Genomic DNA, 23807 nt, shown 5'->3' with positions numbered 1-23807 from the left:
ACTGAACTGCCCTCCTAATTAAGAGCCTTCGTCTTTGTCTAACATTTAATTCAAGAATATCCTATACATTCACTGCTAGCTGCAGAAAAGGAAACTGGATACAATTCTGGATACATACATTTATATAGGATATAACAATTTCTTTGTACTAATCAGGAGATACTGCTAGTATACAGCTGCTGACAAAACACTGCAAAAGCAGAAATATGACAGCAAGAGAAACAGATTACTTACCCATTTTACCCAGTTTGGGGGAAAATAGCTCAAATTCTTTATAAAAAGCAGTATTTTCTACTGTCAGAAACTATCCTTGAGTGACATGCCAACTTTTTTCAACAGCTTATAAAAACAGAGTTAAAAGTAGCTAGGGTTCACCATGCTAATTAGAGACGAAGTGGTAATTTATAACACAAAAGCATCTAGAATGGCCATCAACCTTTTCCACTGTTTCCATTTTCACCTTTGCAGTGAGCATTAAATATGTCAGTCTAGCAGCAAACCTAAGTCCAACATCTTTTAAAACAGGCTATTAGTTGGAAAATGTAAATTTTAAGTAGGAAAACGAAGATTAAAGGAGCCTGACAGCTTTTTCCCCAAGATACACTCAGAAGCACAAATACGCTTTACTGTTTCAGGGCCTCAAAAACACTAATGGAAACTAATTTTGTACCATTTGCACTTGAGGTAGAAATATGTACATATAAATATACAATAATAATCATCATTCCCCAAACCACAATAGCCTAAAAAACTACATTTGCAATGGAACAACTTTTCTTGCATCTAATTTTATATCCAATTCTTTGTAAGAGGGAGACTTACCAGTTTAATATCAATGCCTGTAGCACTGGCATCCAAGGAATTTTCTATCAGCTCCTTTACCACGCTGACAACTGAAGTAATCACCTGAGAACTTGAAAGGAGCCGAATTGTCTCCCCTGGCAGCTGTTTCATGGTGGAATAAGATTCAGGGAAGCTGCACAGAAAAATAACAGAAAAATAATGTAAAAGGAACACTACAATTACACATTTCTAAGAAACTGTTTCACAGGAACTTGTAGATGTAGAAAAACACAACATTATCACTGGAAATTTTCATGTTACAGTGGGACACAGCTTCCTCTGTGGTCAATAGGCGTTGGGAGAGAAGTGGGGAGGCAACAGAGTGGTGCTGAAGAAAAACCATATTCAATGGCAATGTGACCTCCTGGCAAAAATGAAAACCAAAGCAAACCCCAAAAAGTTCCCTGTTACAATCCTGCCTCTCTGATCTAACATACTGTGTGTCCTCAGGCAGGTCATTCTATTTCTATGTCACTGTATCTCTCACTTGAAGATGCCTTATAAACCAATGGAGGTATCTTTTTTTAATTATTGGAAACACAAAGGGTGATAAAAGTCTTGCTGCATGATAGAGATACTCTACCATGAAGAATAGATTGTAAATGGACCTGCGAATTTTAATATGCATTTCTGTTTAACTGCCCACGTTGACACAAATAACCAACCCCGAGGAAAACAACTTTGCTGATCCTTGTAGCCTGCCACAGAAGAACTGAACCACAGGTTTTTATGCATATGAGAATGGCAGGAGAAAGAGCAGTGCTAGGCAGCTCTTTGCACCTCAAGCTTGGTTCAAACAGGTTTCTTCTCTTCTCTGGGTTATGTTATATAATGCTATTTACACTGAAACAATCCTGACAGTCTTGGCATCCCCATCGATTCAGGCCAAGGTATCTGCTAAAGAACACAGACTGCATACTCAGCACCTGTCCCAAGGATATGAGCACACGTGGAGGAATGGAACAAACACAGATTTCCTCCTGATACACCCAGGACCTGGTGAGGGATTGCAGCCAACACCCCTAAGCATCACTACCCTGCAGGTTATATGCAGCTCGTAGAACAATTACAGGACACTTCTCTGCCTCAACATCCTTCTAAAGACAGCTACTCTTTAAATATAAAAGACAAAGTAAAAATGTGGTTACTTGGGTTGGGGGGGAAGGAAATACAGTGTTATGAAGCACAAACAGCACTGAAACTTTTCTAGGAACAGCTACAAAGGGGTTTTCTCTTTATTAATGTTATTTACATTGCAAAGGGAGTTTCCATTTCAGATGTGGTAAAAGGATCTGACAAATCATTTTCCTACCGACTGGAAAACAAGAGGAGCAGGAGAAAAGGCGTGCTGCTGAAGATGGACTAATATTAATCACATACACGTGTTCAGAGAGGCAGGTTTTGAGGCATTCACACATTGTACAGGACTCCTGTGTCAAGTGCTTCATGATTTACTCACGGGAGTAAATCAGATGGGAGCTGGGTGTCTCCATCAAAAGACACTGACTAAGACACAGGAGGGTCTCAAAACTGAAACGCTGCAGATCTCAAAGACAAATTTGCTATGAGGTGTAACTGATGCAGGCAGTTAGCGAGAGGAGCCATCTCCCGGTGTGCCCTTCCCTGTCCTGGACCCGAACTGAGGGATGCAACGCTGACCACATCTCAGGAACACCTGCTGGGAGGTGGGGAGCGATCTCTGGGACTTCCTACCCATGGAAATGCATCCAACCCACGACTGTTAGCTGAAAAACACAAATTTCAGCTCAAACCACCTTACCACAGTACCTCTTCACCACACGCGTTACAGCCGTGCTCTGTGGGAAAGCACAGCACTTTCTGCGTGCGAGTCTCATCGCTTATATAACCCTTATATTCCTTTACACCAAGTCCCACACGCCAACAGCTGCGGTTCTACACACCCTCAGCTAAAGCGGGGATAAAATCTCCCTAAATTCCATGCCTCTGGCCCCTCAGCCATGGGGAGCCGCACTGCCCCTGCCTCAGAGCACCGCCTTGCTCAGGGGCCTCCCCAGCAGCCGTGAGGCGATTCTGCGGTTCGCGTGAGGAGAAAAGGCGCGAAAGGCTGCAGATAACCCCTGAGGGCCCTCGAGTTTACCCCAAACCACACCAGCCGTCCGCAGTTCCCGGTTCTCGCTGCGAGAGGCGGGGCGCTCGCCGCTCCCCGGGGCCTGCCGGCCTCTGCCCAGGGCCCAGGGCCGCCCCGGCTCGGCCGCCCGCGGCAAGCGGCGCCCCAGCCCGGCGCGGCCTCAGCTCTTCCCCGCCTCTCCCGCTGCCGCCCCCGCGGCTGCGCTACCTGCGCGCCCGCCCCGCGCCCGTGGGCGGTGCGGGCGGCCCGGCCCGGCCCCTGCTCTGCCCTCCCGAGCGGCCCTGCCCACGGGCACCGCGGGCTCTACCTGCGCCCGGCGCCCGGCGCTCCGCTCCGGCTCCTCGGCGGCCGCGGGGCTGCGGAAAGGTGGGGCCGCGGCGGGGGGCGGAGGGACGGGCGGCCGGGGCCGCCTGCGCGCCGGGCTGCAGGGAAGGCCACGGGCACGGCCGGGCCGGGCAGCGGCGGGGCGGCGGCGGAGCGGGGCCGGGAAGGGAAGGGATGGCAGAGGAAACGCGGCGGGGCGGCGAGCTGCCGCTCGGATCGGGCTGGGAGCGTGGGGCAAGAGGGGAAGGGATGGTGGGTCACGGCAAGATGTCTGTCTAGGCACTGGCTCGGCGGCGCTGCATCCCAGCGAGAGAGGAACAGCTCAGGGTATCGCCTGGCCCATCTCAGGTAAGGTGTTCCCTGCAAGTGCTCGGCTTGCAGTGCTTTGCGACAGGTACTGAGCATTGTCAGCCGTGCCCCGGGTCGGGCTCAGGCTCATCGTATCTGGTTTTAGTCTGCTGCTGTTAATATTGCAGAATTCTCGGTATTTTATATTTGTTTTACGCTCTGTACAGCACTAAGTAAGTGTCAGAAACAAACTTCCTACCAAAAGCAGGCTGCTTTTGCTGGGTAAATAGTGCTTTTGTATTCTGATTCAGATGATTGCTGAAAAACAAGCTTCATCCTGGTCCCATAAATGAATATACATAGTCCCGGAGATCACGTGAGTTTGAAGTAAGCAATAGTTTAGGGTTTTTTTAATTATCATTACAAATTTCACTGCAATAGGACGAGAGTGCCACTGTAGGTAAGTTCTGTCAATCCACTGAATATCTCAGCATATGAAATTAGCCTGTGTATCTCTGCATGTGTCAGTTGCTTAGAAAACTTTTGAACGTGTTCTCTAATTTCAGCCAGATTTAAAAGATGGAAATGTCTGTCTGACAACTAGCAGATGGGTAGGGGAGGAAATCTTCACTTTGTTTCAAGTGAAAGAGGTGTAGATTACTGCTTCATTGTTCTTTCTAGAAGTAGGTGGTTGGGCAATTTGTATATGCAGAATTCTTCACTAACCATTACATGAACAAGAAAGAGGAGGAAGATTGATATGGGAAGTGGAAAAGAGCTCTGGATATTGTCATAGATGGAGAAACTTATTCAGAGGACAAAAGTTACTAGCTTGGTTTCTTACAGCTTTGCAACTTCAGCTTCTGACATCACAGCTTACTATTTTTTTTTTTTAATGTCCCTTCTGTAGCAGGCTTGTGAGTTTTATTTGTTTGGACTTGTTTTAAACAAACAGTTCCGAACTGTCCCATTGTACTGGTTTCTCTATAAACCATACTTTGAAGATCTTGAGGTACATCCTAGTTTGGGCACTGTGGTCTCTCCAGTCTTGCTTCTTTGAAGCAGCTTTTCCCCATGTTTGAAAATTGTGTATGTTAAGTACTGCTCTGTAACAGTAGTCTCAGTCTTCAAACAGATCTGTTTTATAGGGTAAAAATGAACGTTGGAGTTGCCCACAGCGAGGTAAATCCAAACACTCGGGTGATGAACAGCCGTGGAATGTGGCTGACATACGCGCTCGGAGTCGGCATGCTGCACATTGTCCTGCTCAGCATTCCCTTCTTTAGTGTCCCTGTCGCCTGGACTTTAACAAATGTCATTCACAACCTGGTGAGTACCCTCTCTTGGAACAGAGTTTGAGAAGTTGTTCTTCATGTGTATTTTCAATGGCAAGGGAAGAGGAAAATAGCCGATCTGAATGGGCAATGAAATCCTGTTGTCCAAAACACCACCTCTGCTTGGCCCATCCACAGATTATTTGCTGTTCTGGGGAGGAGGAGTGATATGTGATCACGTCCTGTTTAAGCACTAAAGACGTGAAATATTCTTTTAAACGACATTTGATTACTCTGGAGGGTTGCAGACATTAAATCATCATGCCAACCAACTTTGACAGTGTTCTGTGTATTATTAGAGAGCTGTACTGAATTCACAAACCATCACATTTTTAATTCTTGGATTCTATCTACTAATTTTTCTACATAAGTCTGTTAGCATCCCAAAATCCTGAATTTCAGCACCTTACCTATTTTCTTTGAGAGAAACATTTGAATTCTATTTCTTCTAGCTTTGATTTCTGGCCAAGCAACATAAATTGTTATTCAGAATGGCTTCAGCATACAATGTTGTCACTATACATGACAATTGAGAAATCTTGCTTGAAAGCAGTGGGAAAAACTGGACTACTTTGACCCCAGCCCTAAAACCATTTGTTATTCAGAGAGTTGTGATTTGCATGATGACTTTTGTATGCAAAAGATTTTGTAAGCTGCTTTCTGCTTCTCTGCCCAGGATGCTATAATTTTGTTGTAATCACTTAAAGTAATGCAACTGTCTATATTGGTCCTCCCATGCTTGGAGAAAAAAGGGCCATAATCTAGCAATTTACATCATACTTGAGGTTTGCTAACTCAGCTTTCTAAGATTACCAGCGAAGAAGACTTGGCAAAAATATTTCTTCCTTATTTAAGTAAATGATAGTTCACTGTAAAGACTGAGGATGGGTAATATCTGCTTGAATGTAAAGTTTTAATTTTTAGTTGAGCTTTTTGTAGATACGTTTAAAACTACTGGTGGAATTGTAACTGTCATTAGAGTGTTTTGTATGTTATCTTTGACAGCATCAGACATGTCTGACTTCAGAAGATGTTGGCAGAGACAAGTATTACTAAATATTTCCCACATGCCTTACTGAACTCATTGCAAGTAGCTGTAATGACAACAGGGATGAGAGCATGCACTGGCAAGTAGTTTTGTAGTGGAACACTAGAAGATGAGTATAAACTGCACTTTGGGATATTTCAGCATTTAAATGGCACTTCTTTTGGAAACAAATCCTTGAATGGTTAGACAAAAAAAAAAAAAAAGTTGGGTTTCCACTAATGGAAAACTCTTAGCTGACCATGAAAGCATTTCTGGTGCTTCTTTCTGCAAGTACCACTGTGAAAAAAATGTGTAGTAAGCATTTCAATCTGTCCTAAAAGTGTCCTTATTGTTATTCAAACTGAGACGCTGCAAATGTCATGAATCAAAAAATTGATTAAACAACTCAATTGTCGTAGGTTCACAGGGCTCTGGTCTGGAGGCTGTTCCTCAAAAAAAAGGTAGAAGGAGACATGAAGTGATTTGTTGAGATTTCACCTCCATAATAAGAATTTGGAAGAAATGTGATTTTTTTTTTCTACATAAAGCTTTCTATAAAAATGTTTGTGTGTGCATAAGAAAGAAAAGGAAATCTTAGATATTTTCTGATAGAGACACTTGCTTGGAGTTGGTGTGCTCTCTTTGATAGAAAACAAGTGTTTTTTAAAACTGGAAGAGGGTGTACTTCCCTATTTGAAACCAAGAGGCCCAAAGAGATCTTCCAGAACAAACCAGGCATAGCATGTTCCCATCAAACAGGAACAGTCACCGAGAAAGTCCAGCATGGTTTAAGAGAAGCAGCAAAGAGATGGACAGATGATATTCAACAGAATGCTGTGTCAGCTTCTAAGGATTTGAAGCTGGTAGGAGGCAGAGAAAGCTTTCAGGAGTTCTTGGGATATTGGAAATATTTGTAGGTTGATTTTTGCTTTGTGCACACTTTACTCATCACTCAGTTAATACTGCGCTAGGAAAGTGGTGGTACAAATCAGCAGCCACACACTTGTTTACTGTACTTGTTAAAATTCTGTTGATTTCATGGAATTTTTGATAGCTAATGTAGAAGGCAGGGGCGTGGATTGGATGTCACATAGACTTTGGCTTTAATTCTGACTCTGCCACTGACTGCACAGTCTCGGGCAAATCACTTCTTGTCTCTTCCTTCCTCTTCAATAATTTGTCATTACAGGCTAGCAGCTCTTCTGGGTGAGAACTGACTCACTCTTTTTTTTTTTTTTTTTTTTTTTTTTAAATAATGCATTAAACTATGTAACAATTACTTAAAAATATAGCTAAAAGTGCCTCTGTATTCGCTTTTTATTTTCCCCAGGGAATGTATGTGTTTTTGCATGCAGTAAAGGGAACTCCTTTTGAAACACCTGATCAGGGGAAAGCTAGGTTACTAACACACTGGGAGCAACTGGATTATGGAGTACAATTCACATCTTCAAGGAAGTTCTTCACAATCTCTCCTATAATTCTGTGAGTTCAAAACTGTGTTATTGAATAATAACATGTATTATAACATATGTTATAGATTAATTGAATCATAAAGCTATGATTTCAAAAGCTGCAACGTAATGGGATGCAATTTACAGTCTAAAATTATTTTCTGTCTTTGCTTGCTTGTTTGTTTGTTTATTTCTACATCACAAAAGTAGGGAGTATGTATTTCCAGGCCATGTAATCAACAATCTTTCTTCTGCTGCTTTTGACACTCCACATACTGAAGCAGAAGTTTGTAAACAGTTATTAATGGGGCAGGTTTTAAAGATTAGAAATGCTGTGCGGAAAACTTACTATTAACTCTTGAAGTTCTTTAAGAGATTGTGAAGTCATAAATATTGAAAATCTAATTTCTTTTGTGACAGTATTTATTAACCATTTTCCAGTTAGTGAACTAGGAGTGTGTCAGTCCTCAGTGAATGGGGTCTGGTGTCAGTTTTTCTTCATACATACTGTCTTCTATTTACACTAACATACTACATTATGGCTTAGAAATTCTACGCACCTGTCTGTGTTGACAAAAGTGTGGTTGTATGACTAAGAAAAATCAGATACATACATATTATCTGACTCTAAAAGTCTTTCTGTTTGTCCCTGAAGAAAATTTACATGTCCACTTACATGGCAGAGGGAGAGCAGAGGGAAAATCCTGCACCATGTTCAGAAAGTTGGTTCGTAAGGGACACAAACTGAAAAAATATATGTAACTCCTCAAAAAAAGGTGGGGAGGAGTGCTAGAGGAAAATAGTAGACTAAAAGTTGCTTTTTAGCACCTTGAAAAGTATGGGAAGAAGAGACTTAGACCAGAATTTTTCTATAGAAATTCTAGAACCTCGGGTGAGATATTTAATACAGGACTAAATGTCATTAACAGTAAAATCTTACTGATCACTAAAGCACTTTTTCAGCTATGCTTTGTATGTGTTTTAGACAAGGCTGCCATCAGCTAAGCTTGCTCCCTTTTCTCCTGCAGGTACTTCCTGACGAGCTTCTATACCAAGTATGATCCGACACACTTTATCCTCAACACAGCCTCTCTCCTGACCGTGCTGATCCCCAAGCTGCCACAGCTGCATGGTGTTCGACTCTTTGGCATCAATAAATACTAAGGAGAAGGTTCAACGCTGGCCACCCCTGACATGGCTACTGCTGCTCCCGGGTGAAGGAAATGAGTAGTCTGCTGTGCTGAGCATCTCATCGTAGTCAGGGAGAGATGCTTTTATGTCTGAGATACAATTCCTGCTTCCTGCAGCATTGTCTAGGATGAAAATCGACTTTATGAGAAGATGCCTTCAAATACTTAAACGTGGATTGGAAACCTGTAGAAGGAAGATTTCCATGAAGAACTGGGCAGGCCCAGCTCTAAAGCCTAATCCCCACTAAGACTGTACGTGTGGCTGATGCAAGTGGCTGTAAGGAAGGTGCAAGTAACAGCTGAAATGGAGAGCAGTGTTTCACAAATACCCATCATCCGTTACGCGGGTGGTAACTTCACATATAAATCCAGGATCCTCAATGCCAAGGACTGGTGAGGCCACATTCTTAGATTAAGTGAAATTAGGTCGTTTCTGCTGTATGGATTGTAGGTGGTTGTGCTTGTTATTGCATTGTAAAAGTTTGTCTCACAGTGAGTACTGTGACAGCGAGCATAAATTGATGGTATAATTCCTGCCTTCTCTGTTCTTGTGATTTGGATTTTTTAAAAATTTTTTTGTTGTCACAACGACTGAAGAAAGTCCTCAACTGCCAGCTCAGGGGGTTTCTACATCAACTCGATAGCTTGGTTTATGTACACTTTTACAAGTTGTCACTGTTATGTTTATTTCATTTTGCTTACCAGAATACTGCCTTTTCTATGTGTAAATGGGACATCCTGAAAAATTGTGATTTCTTTTTAGGTGTGGATTTTTGACTGTTTTCTCTGATTTTGACCCATGGGTTATTTTTCAGTAGCTGAGAGGCCTGTGAGGTGGTGGGGAAAGGATGGCTGCTGTTGTAGGAGAGGCTGCTCTGTTACAGAGCAAGTGTCAGAACATGTATGGGAAACTGTGTAGGTTGTAAGCTAGAATAGAAGCTGAACTAGAAGTAGGTGAGTAGGCAAATCACACGGACTAACTATGCTTTTACAGAAAGAGGTATAGATAACTTGCATGTCTTGGAAATGTGGAGGAATGCTGTGTTTTAGGGGTACTGTGTAGTATGGGGTAATCTTGTATATAATCAGCTCTGGAATTAGAGTGAAGGAGGTACATCTACAGCTCTGAGCACTTATTTCTCTGTCGTGGAAAAAGGATGAATTTTGAAGTCTGCTATTACGTCTGCCAGCCAAAATGGGCTCAGATTTAACGGAAGACTCCATTTAAGAGTTGATTTACATTTCGGTTGCAGTGACAGCCAGTGAGCTGGAAAAAAAATTAAAAATAAAAAAAGACAAGCCCACAGTGGTGTATGTCTTTTCTTGCTACAGTAATTTCCTGGCTATTTATCGATAAAGATGCTGTTAAGAAAAAGGGCAATGAGTTACGAATTTTCTTTAGCAATTGGAATTAATTGCTTCTTTGTGGTGTTTGCACAGAAAGCGGTAACTTTTTAAAGCGGCTGATTTTTAACTAACGGCCACCACAAGTCTGTGCTACCTCTGACAGTCGCTCCCTTGTGTCCGGGGGGCAGGGAGTTCAAGCCACGGCCGCATTTGGTGTCCGCAGCTCCCGGGGCCGGGATGCCTGGGGGCGGGCGGACAAAGCCCTTGGGTCGCGGAGGGCTGCGTACTGCAGGCCTTTTCCCCGCACGGCGGCTGCGCCGAGCCCGGAGCACCGCCCCGTGTCCCGGCAGGGCGGAGCCGAGCGCCGCGGCGGGGTGGCGATAGATCGCGACACGGGGACCGCGCTGGGGTGGCGATAGATCGCGACACGGGCGGGGCGTTCGGCCGCCGCTCCCCGCTGGCCGGGGCGGGACGAGGGTCCGCGGGGAAGGGGATGGGGCCGAGCCCGTGACGGGAAGCGGCAGAGCGGACAGAGCTGGCCTGCCCTGCCCGCACAGCACCCACGGGGCGCTTCTGCTGCGGGCCACGGGCGGGCTGTGACCTCCCTTAGGGCTGCGAGCAGCACCACCAGCAAGCGTGGTGAGGAACTCTCGTCACACGTAATTCAGGTAAAACAAGATGTTACCTCCCAACTATTTTTTTATTAGGGTCTGAAATGTCACGTGTGACCATTCATAACTTTAAAAGTAACGCCACCTCTTCAGACTATCAGAGCAGAACAAGTTCTTGAAAACCCTCCAGTAACAATAAACTATACAGTTCTCTTCTAGACATAACCACCAGGTAGATTATAAACAATGAACGGTGTTGCCAAAAGCCTTTTGCAGTCAGTTAAACACGGCCGAGCTGCGTGGCTGAGGAGCAGCTCTGCTCACTCTGGAAAGCAGCGTTTTGGCAGACTGGTGTTGGGAATAGAGACGAGCTGTGACGACACCGGCGCTGCTGTGGTGGATGAAGCTGGCTGTGTTCTGGGAGAAGCACTGCACTGTCAGAAGGAAGTTCATTTACAGTAAGAATAGATTTCTCTCAAGGCTTCTGCCTTAATAACAATTTTATTGTTATTGTTACTTATAATATCCATATGAAAGTCTTCCCTGCTCCATAAAACTCGGTAGGTGGTGGGTAGGTGTGAAGTTGTATCACTTGGGCCCCAACACGTACTGCCTGAGTCAGTGCTAAGGGGGAGGAAAGAAATGCAATGTATTTAACAAGTTTCCTCCAGTGTTTTCTTTCACAAGGAGACAGATTACTTCTGTAGCTTGAATAAAAGATGAATCACTGTTACTGTTAAAACCACCAAACGTCTATCAAGGGAAAATTAATCACATATAAGCATTGGTGGTTAAGAACATGAACTGACAAGTGAGGGGTTGTGAATATTAAGTTATATTGTTTTGGAACAGTGTTGAGATACTTTTAAAAAGCATCTGTATCAAAAAAGGGCAAGTTACATCCTTTTCTGATGTTTCACTGATAATTATGCTCTCTTTAGTGCCCCTGACACTAAACAAGGCATTTGAGAATGCATTAAGGAAACAGGCAGGATATGACAAGGTTAAGAGGTGCCTGAAAACTATTTTTATGGTGTTCTATCTGTTATGAAATACCAATGCATTGTAATGCATTGTAATTCCTTGGTTTTACCAGAGCAGGCGGAATAATTCCTGTGGTGGCACAGCAGCTTCACAGAGAAAACATCGAGCAAGTGGTACAAGAGGCCCTTCATGCCAGTGGTGTTTCTGTGGCTGATCTTGCAGCTGTGGCGACTACAGTGAAACCTGGGTTAGCTCTGAGCCTGGGCGTGGGGCTGCAGTACAGCCTGAGCTTGGTTAACAGGCACCAGAAGCCCTTCATCCCCATCCATCACATGGAGGCTCATGCACTGACTGTCAGGCTCACACATCACCTGGAATTTCCCTTCTTAGTTCTCCTAATCTCTGGAGGCCACTGTCTCTTAGCAGTAGCACGAGGAGTTTCAGATTTCCTCCTGCTCGGACAGTCCATCGATATTGCACCGGGTGACATGCTGGATAAGGTAGTATTTCCTTACATAAGTGAACATAGTTGTTTTCTTCCTTTTATTGCATTTATACTACATAACAGTAGTGTTGTCATCAGCCTGAGGACAGCAGTTCAATGCAATACGAATTCTATGTAACTTTTTTTTTCTGTTTTGAAATACCATAGATTTAAAACCCAAAAGACTGTTAAAAAGGCACACAAACCATCAATTTTAACATACCTACATTAATTATATTTTAGAAAACAGTCAACATACCCAAAATTGGTGTTGGAAGTTTCATTGATACTGATTATACAAAGAAGTTGTATTAATTTGAGAAGATTGATAGAGGTATTTTAAAGGATATTGTCATGTTTAAAACAATGCATCTTAAAACATTTCTTACTAATTTTATTTTTTACATTTTGGAAAGCATGGTTTGGCTTTCAGAATCTTAAGTTTTCTGGGTCGCTGAGTACAGTCTGTAAAATTGGTCACGCATTTATTCTCGGACACAGTTTTTAAACAGCATTTGTGCACATTAATTAAAAAATTGGGGGAGTGCATGGAGTCAGAAAGGGGATTTTCAAACGTTGAAACCAACTTTGCTCCTGTGTATCTGGTAATACAGTATGATAGTCCGTGTATGTTTCCTATAGCTTAAAAATGGAGTTACAAATCCTGCAAAATGTATTGATCCTTATGTTTGCCCAGATTGTTCTAGAATTGCATTTCTAAATACTCCAGGGAAAAAGAAACCCCGCTGGGCTGGTGTTATGTCTTATCCTTACCATGCCCTGTTTGTAATTTCACATGAGGTTGGATTTTGTGTAGTCAGGTTTTACTCCATGGACTACAATACAGCAATACAGTTCCAGGAGGAAGTGATTGCAAGTCTGTTGTTTATTATCTCCTCAGGTAGCACGAAGACTGTCTTTAAGAAAGCACCCAGAGTGCCACAGCATGGCTGGGGGGAAGGCCATAGAGCACTTGGCTCAGACTGGGAACCAGGAGCTGCTCACCTTCCAACTGCCCATGCAGCACTATCAGAACTGCAACTTCTCTTTCTCTGGACTTCAGAACCTCGTCTATAATGCCATTGTACAAAAAGAGAAAGAAGCAGGTATTTTTAAGTAATCTGATACAAACTGAGCTTTTGATGACCTATACTCAGGAACCCCCCTTTGATCATATACTTTTATAGGTATTCAAGAAGGTGAGATCCTGTCCTGTGTTAAGGATGTTGCTGCTGCTGTACAGCATGCAGTAGCTGTTCATATTATCCAGAGGACATACCGAGCCATGCTGTTCTGCGTCAAAAACAGCATTTTACCATCAAAAAATGCCACTTTGGTGGGTATATCTTTTTTTTCCTTTTTCTATTTGACTCTGTAACATCATTTTAAGATGCAGATGCCTTGTTGTACTTTCTACCTTGTCAGGAGGAAGATCTCAGCATGTATTATATTGTTAAAGTACCAGGATTAAAGTAATAGTCACATAAATATTTAGCTGGGTTTTAAGCTAGATAGAGATTTTCTTACCATCTAATCTAACCTCCCATAACAACTTAGGCCACATAATTTGACCTTGTGCTCCCCAATAGTTGATGGCTGTTCTAGTTACTGTAGAACCATAAACTGGTTTAGGTTGGAAGGGATCTTAAAGATCATCCAGTTCCAACCTTCCTGCCATGGGCAGGGACACCTTCCACTAGACTGACATACTTCAGGAAAGTGTTTTAGCATAATAGGATCACTTAGCATACTCTCTTCTGGTATGTTTTAATCTACAAATGCAGCATTTATTGCTGTCTTTGAACTTCAGCTGATAACCCTTTTTAAAACAGGATGTTAGTTATGTGTAACCCATCAGTACTTTTGAGTTAATGCCTTTTTTCTCTTTGAAATGCTGTCAGGTTGTATCAGGAGGAGTTGCAAGTAATCAGTATATCCGAAAAGGTCTACAGAATTTGGCAGATGCAAATGATTTTGCTTTACTGTGTCCTCCTCCAAGACTCTGCACTGATAATGGTGTTATGATTGCATGGTAGGAGTTGTTTCTCTTTGCATGTACTCCTGCAACATTTAAAATTGACATCAGTCAGGAACCTCATTTTGTGGTGACTGAACCGTGTGCAGGTGTTCAGAGTTGTGACACACATTTTTGCATAACTGCTTTCTCGCTCAGGAATGGCATTGAAAGGTTGCGTGCAGGACTGGGTGTTCTGCACAGTACTGATGGCATCCGCTACGAACCAAGGTGAGTGACTCTGCATTCCCAGCCTCTTTCCTCACTGGGCAGTGTGGCCAGCAAAAGGGGAGGGAGGTCACAACCAAAAAGAGGCACAAGCTGCTGAGGAGTCACTTTGCAGCACATACAAATTTGAAAATGTACAGGTGCTGTAAGGTGGTTGTTAAATACAAATGATCACAGCTGGCATTTATATCTGTTTTGGCTCAGAAACTAAATTTACCATTCATCTTAACAGTTCCATGTGCCCTCCTACGATTGTGTAGATCTTAGGCTTAAGGCCAAACACAATGCTAGTATTTCAAAAGTACCGGCTGGTCTTAAAATTGGGAATTTTTGTAGGTCTTTTCCCTTTCCAGGAAAACATACTTGGATGGTCTCAAAAAAAAAAAAAATAGTATTAAAATTTTCACGTAAAAATTTATAAAATACTTCAAAAATAATTTCCTTTGTACATTTCAGTGAATAAAAGACTAAGTTTTACTTGCTGTAGACAATACATTATTTAAGATTATCATAGAAAGATACCTGCAAATCTCTGTGTCTTAATTAATTTTATATCTCACTGATGAATGCAACAACTAAAATCAGATACTAAATAAAACAACATCCCCCAGAAGATGGCTTTGAATTCACAGTTTTGTTTCTAGAATTTGGAAGGGCTACAAATGCAAATATTTCCTCAGTGTAAAGATGTTTCCAGGTACAGCTTCAGCTGGACTGTTTTAATGGTAACAGTCTTAGAAGTGCAGGGAATGTACAGAAATACTGTGACTCTCATGCTAATTGTAAAAAAGATCTGTGAAGATGTACATCTGTGTCATACGGCAATGATGTTAATGTTTAACAAATACATAATTTTGTTTTCTAGAGCTCCTCTTGGAATTGATATTTCAAAAAGAGTTGAAGAAGCTTCCATCAAGGTGCCAAAATTAAAAAAGATACGATGGTTGGCATCTTAAAGAGTAACTTAATAAAGTAAACGCAACTATAAATTGTTCAATAAAAACTGTTTTAAATATGTTATGTTTAGTGACAGTGCTTGGGTTACAAGTGTTGAAAATCACCTGTCAGAGAAACAAATGCTGTGTGCTATCATCAGTGATTCCAGTTACTATTCCAAACAAGCAAATCTCACTATTAAAACAAAAAAATTAAAAGTACAGGATGCTTTTATAGTGACTCCCTCATACACATACACATGTACAACTTTGATTATTAATAATTATGTCCAAGTGTGTAAAAAGAACAGACCAAACATTCTAAGAAAACTTGAAAGATTTACTGGATTTGCATATAGAATAAGTGCAACATTTCATGATACAGCTCTACAGGTCCTCTACTGAAAGTAACTTCAGTCTGCTGCATGTGTCAGATGCTTTTTCACTGTTGCTCTCCAGTTTTGCAATCCGAGATCCAAACTGTACAGCCCTTTTTGGCAAAACAGTCGAGGCTGTCAGGCCCAACTCCTTGGCTGCAAGGCGCAGAAGCAGTTTCTCACCGAGTCCTCGAGGTAAAGTCAAGTCAGCTTTTTCTGAGACAGGCAGAGAATTGAGGAATGAAACAGCATCTTCGTCAAGAAAAGGAAACCTGGAAGAGAAACAGATGTGGGGAAATAGAGAATTTCATAGGAATAGTCTTGGTTTTCCCCCTTTACCACATGCAAAGACTCTGTGAAATTACTCTGTAACTTTGAAACAAAAAGATTTACACAAAAAAATTCTGATACCGTTCTGAATTTCAGGCATTTGTACATAATCCCATGCATGGTTAAGAGCACTACACATCCACCATTGCAACTGTTCTTGTGCTGAACTGAAAATGTGCAACTAAGAACAGATTTGGAAAAAACACTGGCACAAAGATCCCATGAAAAAACCTTTCATGCACCTGAGTGGCCTCTGCTCCTGGACAACACCTAAGGAATTTTTTGCAAGTTTATGGTAGCATGGAGGAACTAGACACAAATAAAATGATTCTTCAACTCTTCAGACTTAACAGTCAGGAAATGCAGTGGATATTGATCATGCCTTCATTGTGTGGACAGTAATACACAGCTTCTATGTTATATTGTCATTCTCTACAGACACTCCCCAAAGGTCCACATTAGAACACTTCAGAATTGTGCAGAAGACTGTTTAACTTAAAATGATAAAACCAGCTTGAATTTGCCTATTTCAACATCTGTAGCTGCTTCTTAAAATTTCTAGATGGAAATCAAGTTGCTAGATTTCCTTAAGTAACTCCTCCGCAGTATGCTACAAACCACTAACAAACAAAACCACAAAACTTCACAACACTGTACACATTTACAAAGTTGCAACAGAGCTAGAGACAATAAAACAGAGAAGTTTCAATTAAAACTTTGTTGGGAGTGTTAAAAACTGCATCTAACCGGCAAAACCAGTTTTGCTCCATGTTAAAACAGTAATACCTGGCTTCTTTTCCATGATCACCGATAATCCTGTCATCTCTACCAAGGTTTCGAGAAGAAATGCGACCTAACTCCATTTCAAGTTCTTTATTAAGACCCTCTAAGCCATCTTTTCTGAAGCAAACACGATGTCGAGAATACCCAGCAAGCTGCTCATCTGCTCCAATTCCTGTAAGCACAACCTAAGGAAACAGAATATAAGAAATCTTAGTGTCTATGCAAGTTAATACGTAACAGATCTTAAATGTTTAACTACATCTTAAGGAGAATAACTTTAACACACATCTTCTATAGGTATTACTTATCTTGAGAGGATGTACCTTACACATTTACAAAGCCTGAAACAATTCCCAGGAAATTCACTAGTAACTTGAAACATGTTCAAAATCAGATCTAGAAGTACACACAAATATTGCTAGTGGAGCAGGGAAAAACCATCAAAATCATATCATATGTATCACAAATACATATATTTGAAAAATGTCTTTATTAGTTTCTATGATAATAAACAGCATTTGTTCAACACCAGCCTTTATGAAAAAAATTGTTGCCAAAGATGATGTGTATGTCTTATGTTGTAAAACAGTTACCTGAATGTACACCCAGAGTACTATTAATTTACCAGCTACTGGGTTAGTAACAACTACATTACACAAAGTAAAAAAGTCTTATACTACTCAATAAGTACAGTAGAATGTTATCAAGAGAAAAAACACTATTACATCTGGCCCATTACTGTGCTTTCAACAGCTGAAATTAAACAGTTCAGTCTTCCCTACCCAAACCATCAGAAATAGGGACGTGAGAAATCAGAATAAAAAATGATAGATGGTGGTTATTTTTTTCCTACTCATGTTGATGCTTATCCAAGTTCACTGAAAAGCCATGCACATTACATAACGAACTGAATGCATTTTTTAACTCTAGAATTGCACAAATACTACAAAACTATTCTGACACTGAATTTCACAAGCCTTATGAATAGCCAAGATCCCAGCTGATTTCTGAATCAACAAAACTGTTTTTGCATTCAGAGGTCAAACAAGGCAGAAAACAAAACAAAAAACCTAGTACCTTTGCAGGACTTTTATATGGTTTCAGTTCTCCATGATTATTAATGAAACCCTCTCCTCTGGAAGCAAACCACATTGCACAGCCAATACTGTCATCCAAGACTGTATCCAGTGGGTAGATCAAGTAATTAATGCATTGTTTTCTCATTTTTTTCAATTCCTCTACTGTAACATTAATTTCCACAAAGTTCCAGATTCTTGAAGGGTTAATGGCTTCTAATTCCTTCAGTCCTGCCCTACCAGTGACTCTGTCAGGAACATCAAAGCAAGATAAATGAGCACCAGTGTTAGCATCAAGATCTTGACAGCTTTCTTGAGGACAAAGCAAATCAAGCTGTACTTCATGGCTGGTGGGTCTTTTAGTGGTACCCTTGTGCTTAGCTTGCTCTTTCATCATGAAAGCTACATTGAGAAGATCAATTGGCTCCTCCAAAGGCACGTGTTTATCAGCTAGGGCTGCAATAACCATTGAATCAATGCCACCAGAGAAGAGCACTGCCACATGTGCTTTCGTATGAGACATGCTTGGAACTTCTCCTGTTTTCTCATCTGGAGCTCTAAAGAGACACAGAACTCGTCTCTTGACTGCTTCACTTAAAACATCAATAAACTGACAAGCTAGTTTTTTCTTATGTTCCTCTGCAAGAAATTCTTGAAGGGTGTCTACAGAAACCACATGGTTAATGTTACTAGAATTAGAGCCTGGACATTCACCTGAAGCTTCAGAAACTGTTTTGTTTAAGGGTATAACTGGTGCTCTAAGACACAGCTTTGATTTATTCACCACGAGAGGTATGTGGTTTGGTAAGTCTTTTGACACTTGGCCAAGAACATGAATGAATGTTTCTTCTACTGCTTTCTCTGTGCAGCTGTACGCCCATGGAAACAATGTTAAAGACAAAGATTTAGTTGTGGCACAAGCTTTGAGATCAATTTTGAAAATTCCAGATGCTGGGACTTCTTGCCATTGGTTGCCTAGTTTAGAATAACCACTTACAGATGTGAGACAGAAAGCACTGTCAAACTCATTACTGAACTGCCAAAGCAAACTACGACGACCAAAATAATCTCTACCAAACCATAAACTGTGTCTGGGTGCTTCGTAATAAATAAAAGACCAGGGACCCCGAAGTGAAGAGAAGAGTGACAAAATGTCCATTTCACTGCTGCATAATGTCAGGTGACGAAACATTACTTCAGTATCATTCTCTAGATCTCCTACATGCACTCCATTGAAAATTTCTCCATTCCAAACAAAAACATTGTTATCGGCATCTTCCAGGGGCTGAGGAGTCACCAGTCCTCTCAAGTGAAGCACATGGCCTGAAAACAGACATTTGTAAGAGAGATCAGACACAGTTTTTATCAACTGTTGGCTACTGTCTGGGCCTCGTCTTCTCAAGTGGCAGAGAATGTCTTCACTAAGGAAGTCACAAATCTCATGCTGGCTGCACAAGGTAACAGCGCAGCAAATACCACACATTGCAACGGGGAAGTCACATGAACTACTTCTTGATTTTAGCCTTTTCTGAATTCTCCAGCTCCTGATGTGCCTTCTTTAATTCATCTAATGTATCTGTGTAAGAGAAAATTATACAAATAATTAGTCTCATAAACAGGAAAGTTTATGAGCAAACAAGTTTAAGAGTATATATAAGAAATTAGTAATTGCAACCACTTGTTAAATTAAAGTAATAAACCTAAAACACTAATTAACCAAAGTACTATGTTTGTGTTCCATCATTACTAACACAAACTATATAAGCTCACTGTAGCTTAATTCCTCTTTAATTGTCCAAAGATTATGATTTTTTTTTCTTCCGAAGAAAGCTACACTACAATATGGGAATGGCCAACTCCTGCCTATGTAATCACTATGACTTACACATTTGTAGTAAGAAAAGAGAACTGACCATTAAAACGTCCACAGTATTAATCCAAATCAAAGGAAAGAGAAGTAGCCATTGTTCAATCCAGAAAATTAAATTTATACTTCTAAATTTATGCTCTACTAATAGTTGTTCCATCACCTCTATTATCCATTCTACTACTTTGTATTTGACACACAGCTGCCAGTTTCTCATTTTAATCTACCTCTGAAATCAGCTATAAATAGAAGCTTTTAAATATTCACTACTTGAGATACTTTTACACTGCAAACTTACTTTTGCACTGAGACAGCGTTTCTGTTCGGTCTGCAAGGAAGAATATGTTGCTATTGGGTTGCTGCTTATAAACTTTCTGTAAAACAAAAGCCACACTGTATTAAGGGAAAGCAGTAGATTCTGGAACCACACTGCAGCAGAAGCTGGTGTGGGTCCACTATGATGTACTCCTGCTATCAAAGTGAAGGGATAAGTTCTGCCTTGACAACACCAACATTCTAATGATGCTGAATGTTTAACCATCAAAAGCATTTAATACTTAACCCAAGACAATTCTGAATTTCTCTCTTCCTCATCCATGAGGGATCACATTCTATTTTAAACATATGCACAGAAAAAGTAAGAATACCTCATGAATCCTTGTGAACAGCTCAAACATCTTAATGAAATAACTAAGATAAAACATAAAAAAGCAAAAACCCCCAACAACATACTGTGTTACACTGCAGAAGTATACATAATCAAATCATTTGCAGGACAAATTATTCTGAGAACAGCAGACCACTTGTGTATTAAAATCTGTATTTAAACAAATTAAAGACAGCATGCTCTGATTTTGTTTCCCCTCTTGTCTATATGTTTATTTCTCCGTTAAAATGAAATAGTCAAAAGCAAATTTGTAAAACCTTACCCGGTTCTTCTTCAAATTAGAAAGCTCATCGACTACAACCTTCTGCTCTTTAATCTGAAAGGCAAAAGATACATTTGAATTTAATGATAAAAACAAGACGTATCATAATCCTGGTGGTGAACATGTCTACTGATATTTTAAGACAGCTACATTCATGTATAGCTGCTGCTCTCCAAATGAATCACTGAGGACAAAATAAATATAAAAATTGCATACTTAACTTCTCTAGAATCAGGTTAAGTTGCATGCATTGGTATTTTTCCTACCCTCAAAAGCCTCTGGGAAGCCAGAGTACCTGTAGCTATTTATAATCAGTGAGCACACTTTTGCCCCTGGAAGAGAACATGTACACAACTAATGCAACATCAATTACCTTTAGAAAACAAAATTTAGCATAGTATCAAGAACACACTTTATAATCACAGGGATGCTCCAGATTCAAAATGAAATTAACGAAAACCCAAATACTCCAGAACTGTATTAGGAACAATGGGAGCCTTTCTATTGCTCTGGATTTTTACATTAACTTCCTTAGTGGGATTTACCACTCTGTTCTCCACTGGTCGATGAGGCAGTTATTCCCATTTTCTTTCACAATGGCAGCTGTGAATGCTAAAGAATAATCAGAAGGACTGTCATAAAAGCCAAACCTGCAGCACACTTTGTTCAGAGGGCACTTAATGCTTTTTGTTAGAAGCAAACAATATGGTTTTCTCTGTTCTCCCTTTGTGTCTCCTGGAACTGGTGCAACAGTAGGAAGCTGCCACAGAGCTAGGTCAGCCAAGCTGAATATGGCACACTGAAAGTACAACTTTTCCAGCAGCTACATCAGTCTTTGTATCTAGAATACCAGCATGCAAAGCAGCAGTGCCATCCTTTGCTGTGGACTAAACCAGCCACTCAGGCACAACAGAAATGACAACCTGTAGCTCTGTGATGGTCCAGCTTTGCAGCTTCTCAGGCAATCAAAAGCATCACTGTCTCTATGCAACATGGCCATACAGAAGTAACTTTTTCATGGAATCACAGAATGTTAAGGGGTTGGAAGGGACTTGAAAGATCACCTAGTTCCAATCCCCCTACCATATGCAGGCACACCTCCCACTACACCTGGTTGCTCCAGGCTTTATCCAACCTGGCCTTGGACACTTGAAGTGTTGGGGCATCCACAGTTTTTCTGGGCAACCTGTTCCAGTGCCTCACCATCCTCACAGTAAAGAATTTCTGCCAAGTATCTAACCCAAATTTGCCCTCTTTCAATTTGTACCTATTACTCCTTGTCCTACCGTTACAGTAGAAGACAGAGAGTCCCTCTCCAGCTTCCCTGTAGGTGTCATTCAAATACTGTAAGGGTGCTATGATGGCTTTTTGAGTGAAAGCAATTCTGCAGGGCTTGGCAGATTGTATACGGACCAGTGATGGGCACCAGGGATGAGGACACAGATGCATGAGGAGCATCAGCCTCTGCAGCTGAAATCCCTTGGGACATTTTGGCCAGATGAAGCTGAAGTAGGTATTACAAGGAAGCCATATGAGCAACTGAGGGGCACTTGGCTTATTTAGCCTGGAGGAGACAGAGAGAAGACCTCACAGCAGCCTACAAATTCCTCAGGAGTGGAAGTGGAGGGGTAGATACTGATCTCTTCTCCCTGGTGACCAGTGACAGGACCACAGAGAATGGCCTGGAGCTCTGTCAGGGGAGGTTTAGGCTGGATAGTAGGAAAAGGTTCTTCCCCCAGAGGGTGGTCGGGCACTGAATAGGCTCCCCAAGGAAATGGTCAACAGTACCAGCCTGACAGAGCTCAAACAGCTTTTGGGCAATGCTCTCAGGCACACGGTGTGACTCTTGGGGTGTCCTGTGCAAGGTAGAAATTGGACTCCATCACTGGGGATCCCTTCCAACTCACGATATTTTGTGATTCTATGAGAAAAACCTCATTGCGCCTCACCTGACATTTCAAGCTCAACTTGAAGCAGCAAGACCCAAAACGCCAACCTGACAAGCGAGCTATCAGCGAGGCGACACGGGCTCGCCACACGCGGGACGCTCTAGGGTCCCGAAGGCACAACCCCGGCACAGGAGCCCCGCTCCCTGACAGCACCGCCCTCCTCTTCCTCACTCCGCTCGCATCCCAGGCGACAGACTCCGGGAGCCGCCTCAGCCCGGCCTCCCCGCGCAGGGCCCCGCGGGGCCGCCTCCGCTCACCCGCCGGCTCAGCTCCTCCTTGTGGCGCAGCGCCGCGCTCTCCCCGTCCTCCTGCCGCGGCGGGCGGCCCGACATGGCCCCGGCGGACACCGAGCGCTCACACCCGGCAGCGGCGACACCCCCTCACGCTCCCACCCTCCGCCACTCGGGCCGCGCGCGGCAGAGCGCATGCGCAGGCGGGGCAGCGAGGAACGCCGCCAATCAGCAGGCGCGGCCGGGCGCGAGCGGGGGCGCGAGCCGGATGGCGGGAATCGTGAGGGGACTCGCGCCCCCGCCCGGGGAAAGGCAGCACTGCGCCGGCTGGCACACCGTGTGGCACCGTGTCACCCCGTGTCTGTCACCCCGTGTCTGTCACCCCGTGTCTGTCACCCCGTGTCTGTCACCCCGTGTCTGTCACCCCGTGTCTGTCACCCCGTGTCTGTCACCCCGTGTCTGTCACACCGTGTCTGTCACACCGTGTCTGTCACACCGTCTCCTGGACAGGCCCACGGTGAAAAGATGTTTGGAATGAGGCTTGGAAACTGTACCCCGCCTTGTGGAGTGTGTCGGAGCACCCCGAAAAGGAAAGGAGCTGCTTGGTGAATCTGGGCTGATGTCGAGCAGCTGGCCCTCAAACCCCTTTAAGTGGTTTGCTTAAAGGTATTCCAGGGGAGATATCGATGATACGGTATTTACAGATATTAAGATTATATCTTTTATTACGTTCATTATGATGTGTTTCTACAAGAAAGATAGAGAGGGACTTTTTACAAGAGCATGTAGTGACAGGACAAGGGTGGGGATGGATTCACACTGTCAGGGGGCAGGTTTAGGTGAGATACTTGATGGAAATTGTTTATATAGAGGGTGATGAGACATTTCACAGGTTGCCCAGAGATGCTGTGGCAGCTCCATCCCTGGAGTGCTCAGGACCAGGTGGCACAAGGCTCTGAGCTACCCAGTTTATTCCCTGCCCATGGGAGGGGGTTGAAACGAGATGATCTTTAAAGTCCCTGCCAGATCAAACCATTCAATGATTCTATGATTTTATTATTATATGAGTGTTTAAGACCATCCACCTAGGATGTTC

At 42.4% G+C, this 23807-nt stretch overlaps 5 protein-coding genes across 11 annotated transcripts in view; 2 read left to right on the top strand and 3 right to left on the bottom strand.

Annotated features, from left to right (window-relative positions):
- The window catches only part of PMS1 (PMS1 homolog 1, mismatch repair system component), a 44125-nt gene extending 40805 nt beyond the window's left edge, over positions 1 to 3320 (bottom strand). The window contains exons 1-2 of one of the 5 annotated variants that reach the window (XM_085065989.1): positions 3261 to 3320; positions 823 to 976 (exon numbers count right to left, since the gene is read on the bottom strand). In XM_085065989.1, the coding sequence (XP_084922115.1) occupies positions 823 to 954 (132 nt within the window). In that variant the 5' untranslated portion in view covers positions 955 to 976; positions 3261 to 3320. Of the gene's footprint in view, positions 1 to 822; positions 977 to 2618; positions 2930 to 2962; positions 3105 to 3260 lie in introns of those variants that run through there. The other 4 variants (XM_085065993.1, XM_085065992.1, XM_085065991.1 and 1 more) reach the window with 4 other exon arrangements.
- ORMDL1 (ORMDL sphingolipid biosynthesis regulator 1) lies at positions 3186 to 9871 on the top strand. Of its 3 annotated transcripts, none has more exons than XM_085065999.1 (5): positions 3186 to 3319; positions 3557 to 3625; positions 4701 to 4894; positions 7257 to 7408; positions 8406 to 9871. In XM_085065999.1, the coding sequence occupies exons 3-5, from the start codon at positions 4721 to 4723 to the stop codon at positions 8539 to 8541; spliced, it is 462 nt and encodes a 153-aa protein (XP_084922125.1). In that variant the 5' UTR covers positions 3186 to 3319; positions 3557 to 3625; positions 4701 to 4720; the 3' UTR covers positions 8542 to 9871. The 3 variants fall into 3 exon arrangements, with proteins under 3 accessions (XP_084922125.1, XP_084922123.1, XP_084922124.1); XM_085065997.1 differs by having other exon boundaries at positions 3248 to 3319; positions 4714 to 4894; XM_085065998.1 differs by lacking the exon at positions 3186 to 3319 and having other exon boundaries at positions 3470 to 3625; positions 4714 to 4894.
- A 389-nt stretch (positions 9872 to 10260) lies between these two features.
- On the top strand, positions 10261 to 15250 carry OSGEPL1 (O-sialoglycoprotein endopeptidase like 1). Its single transcript, XM_085065996.1, has 8 exons — positions 10261 to 10582; positions 10734 to 10983; positions 11622 to 12009; positions 12895 to 13099; positions 13181 to 13329; positions 13895 to 14025; positions 14167 to 14238; positions 15101 to 15250. The coding sequence occupies exons 2-8, from the start codon at positions 10772 to 10774 to the stop codon at positions 15189 to 15191; spliced, it is 1248 nt and encodes a 415-aa protein (XP_084922122.1). The 5' UTR covers positions 10261 to 10582; positions 10734 to 10771; the 3' UTR covers positions 15192 to 15250.
- A 239-nt stretch (positions 15251 to 15489) lies between these two features.
- Positions 15490 to 19219, bottom strand: ASNSD1 (asparagine synthetase domain containing 1). The gene is made up of 3 exons (XM_085065995.1): positions 17738 to 19219; positions 16664 to 16845; positions 15490 to 15819 (listed from the first exon to the last, which is right to left on the bottom strand). The coding sequence occupies exons 1-3, from the start codon at positions 19217 to 19219 to the stop codon at positions 15558 to 15560; spliced, it is 1926 nt and encodes a 641-aa protein (XP_084922121.1). The 3' UTR covers positions 15490 to 15557.
- Positions 19172 to 22906, bottom strand: ASDURF (ASNSD1 upstream open reading frame). The gene is made up of 4 exons (XM_085066000.1): positions 22739 to 22906; positions 20533 to 20586; positions 19902 to 19977; positions 19172 to 19312 (listed from the first exon to the last, which is right to left on the bottom strand). The coding sequence occupies exons 1-4, from the start codon at positions 22811 to 22813 to the stop codon at positions 19242 to 19244; spliced, it is 276 nt and encodes a 91-aa protein (XP_084922126.1). The 5' UTR covers positions 22814 to 22906; the 3' UTR covers positions 19172 to 19241.
- Between the last annotated feature and the right edge of the window lie 901 nt (positions 22907 to 23807).

This window comes from Lichenostomus cassidix, chromosome 7 (assembly GCF_008360975.1).
Source record: "Lichenostomus cassidix isolate B80296 chromosome 7, HeHo_3.0, whole genome shotgun sequence".
NCBI classification, from domain to species: Eukaryota; Metazoa; Chordata; class Aves; order Passeriformes; family Meliphagidae; genus Lichenostomus; species Lichenostomus cassidix.
The sequence above is the reverse complement of the archived record's forward strand: the minus strand, read 5'-3'. Positions and strand labels throughout refer to the sequence as shown.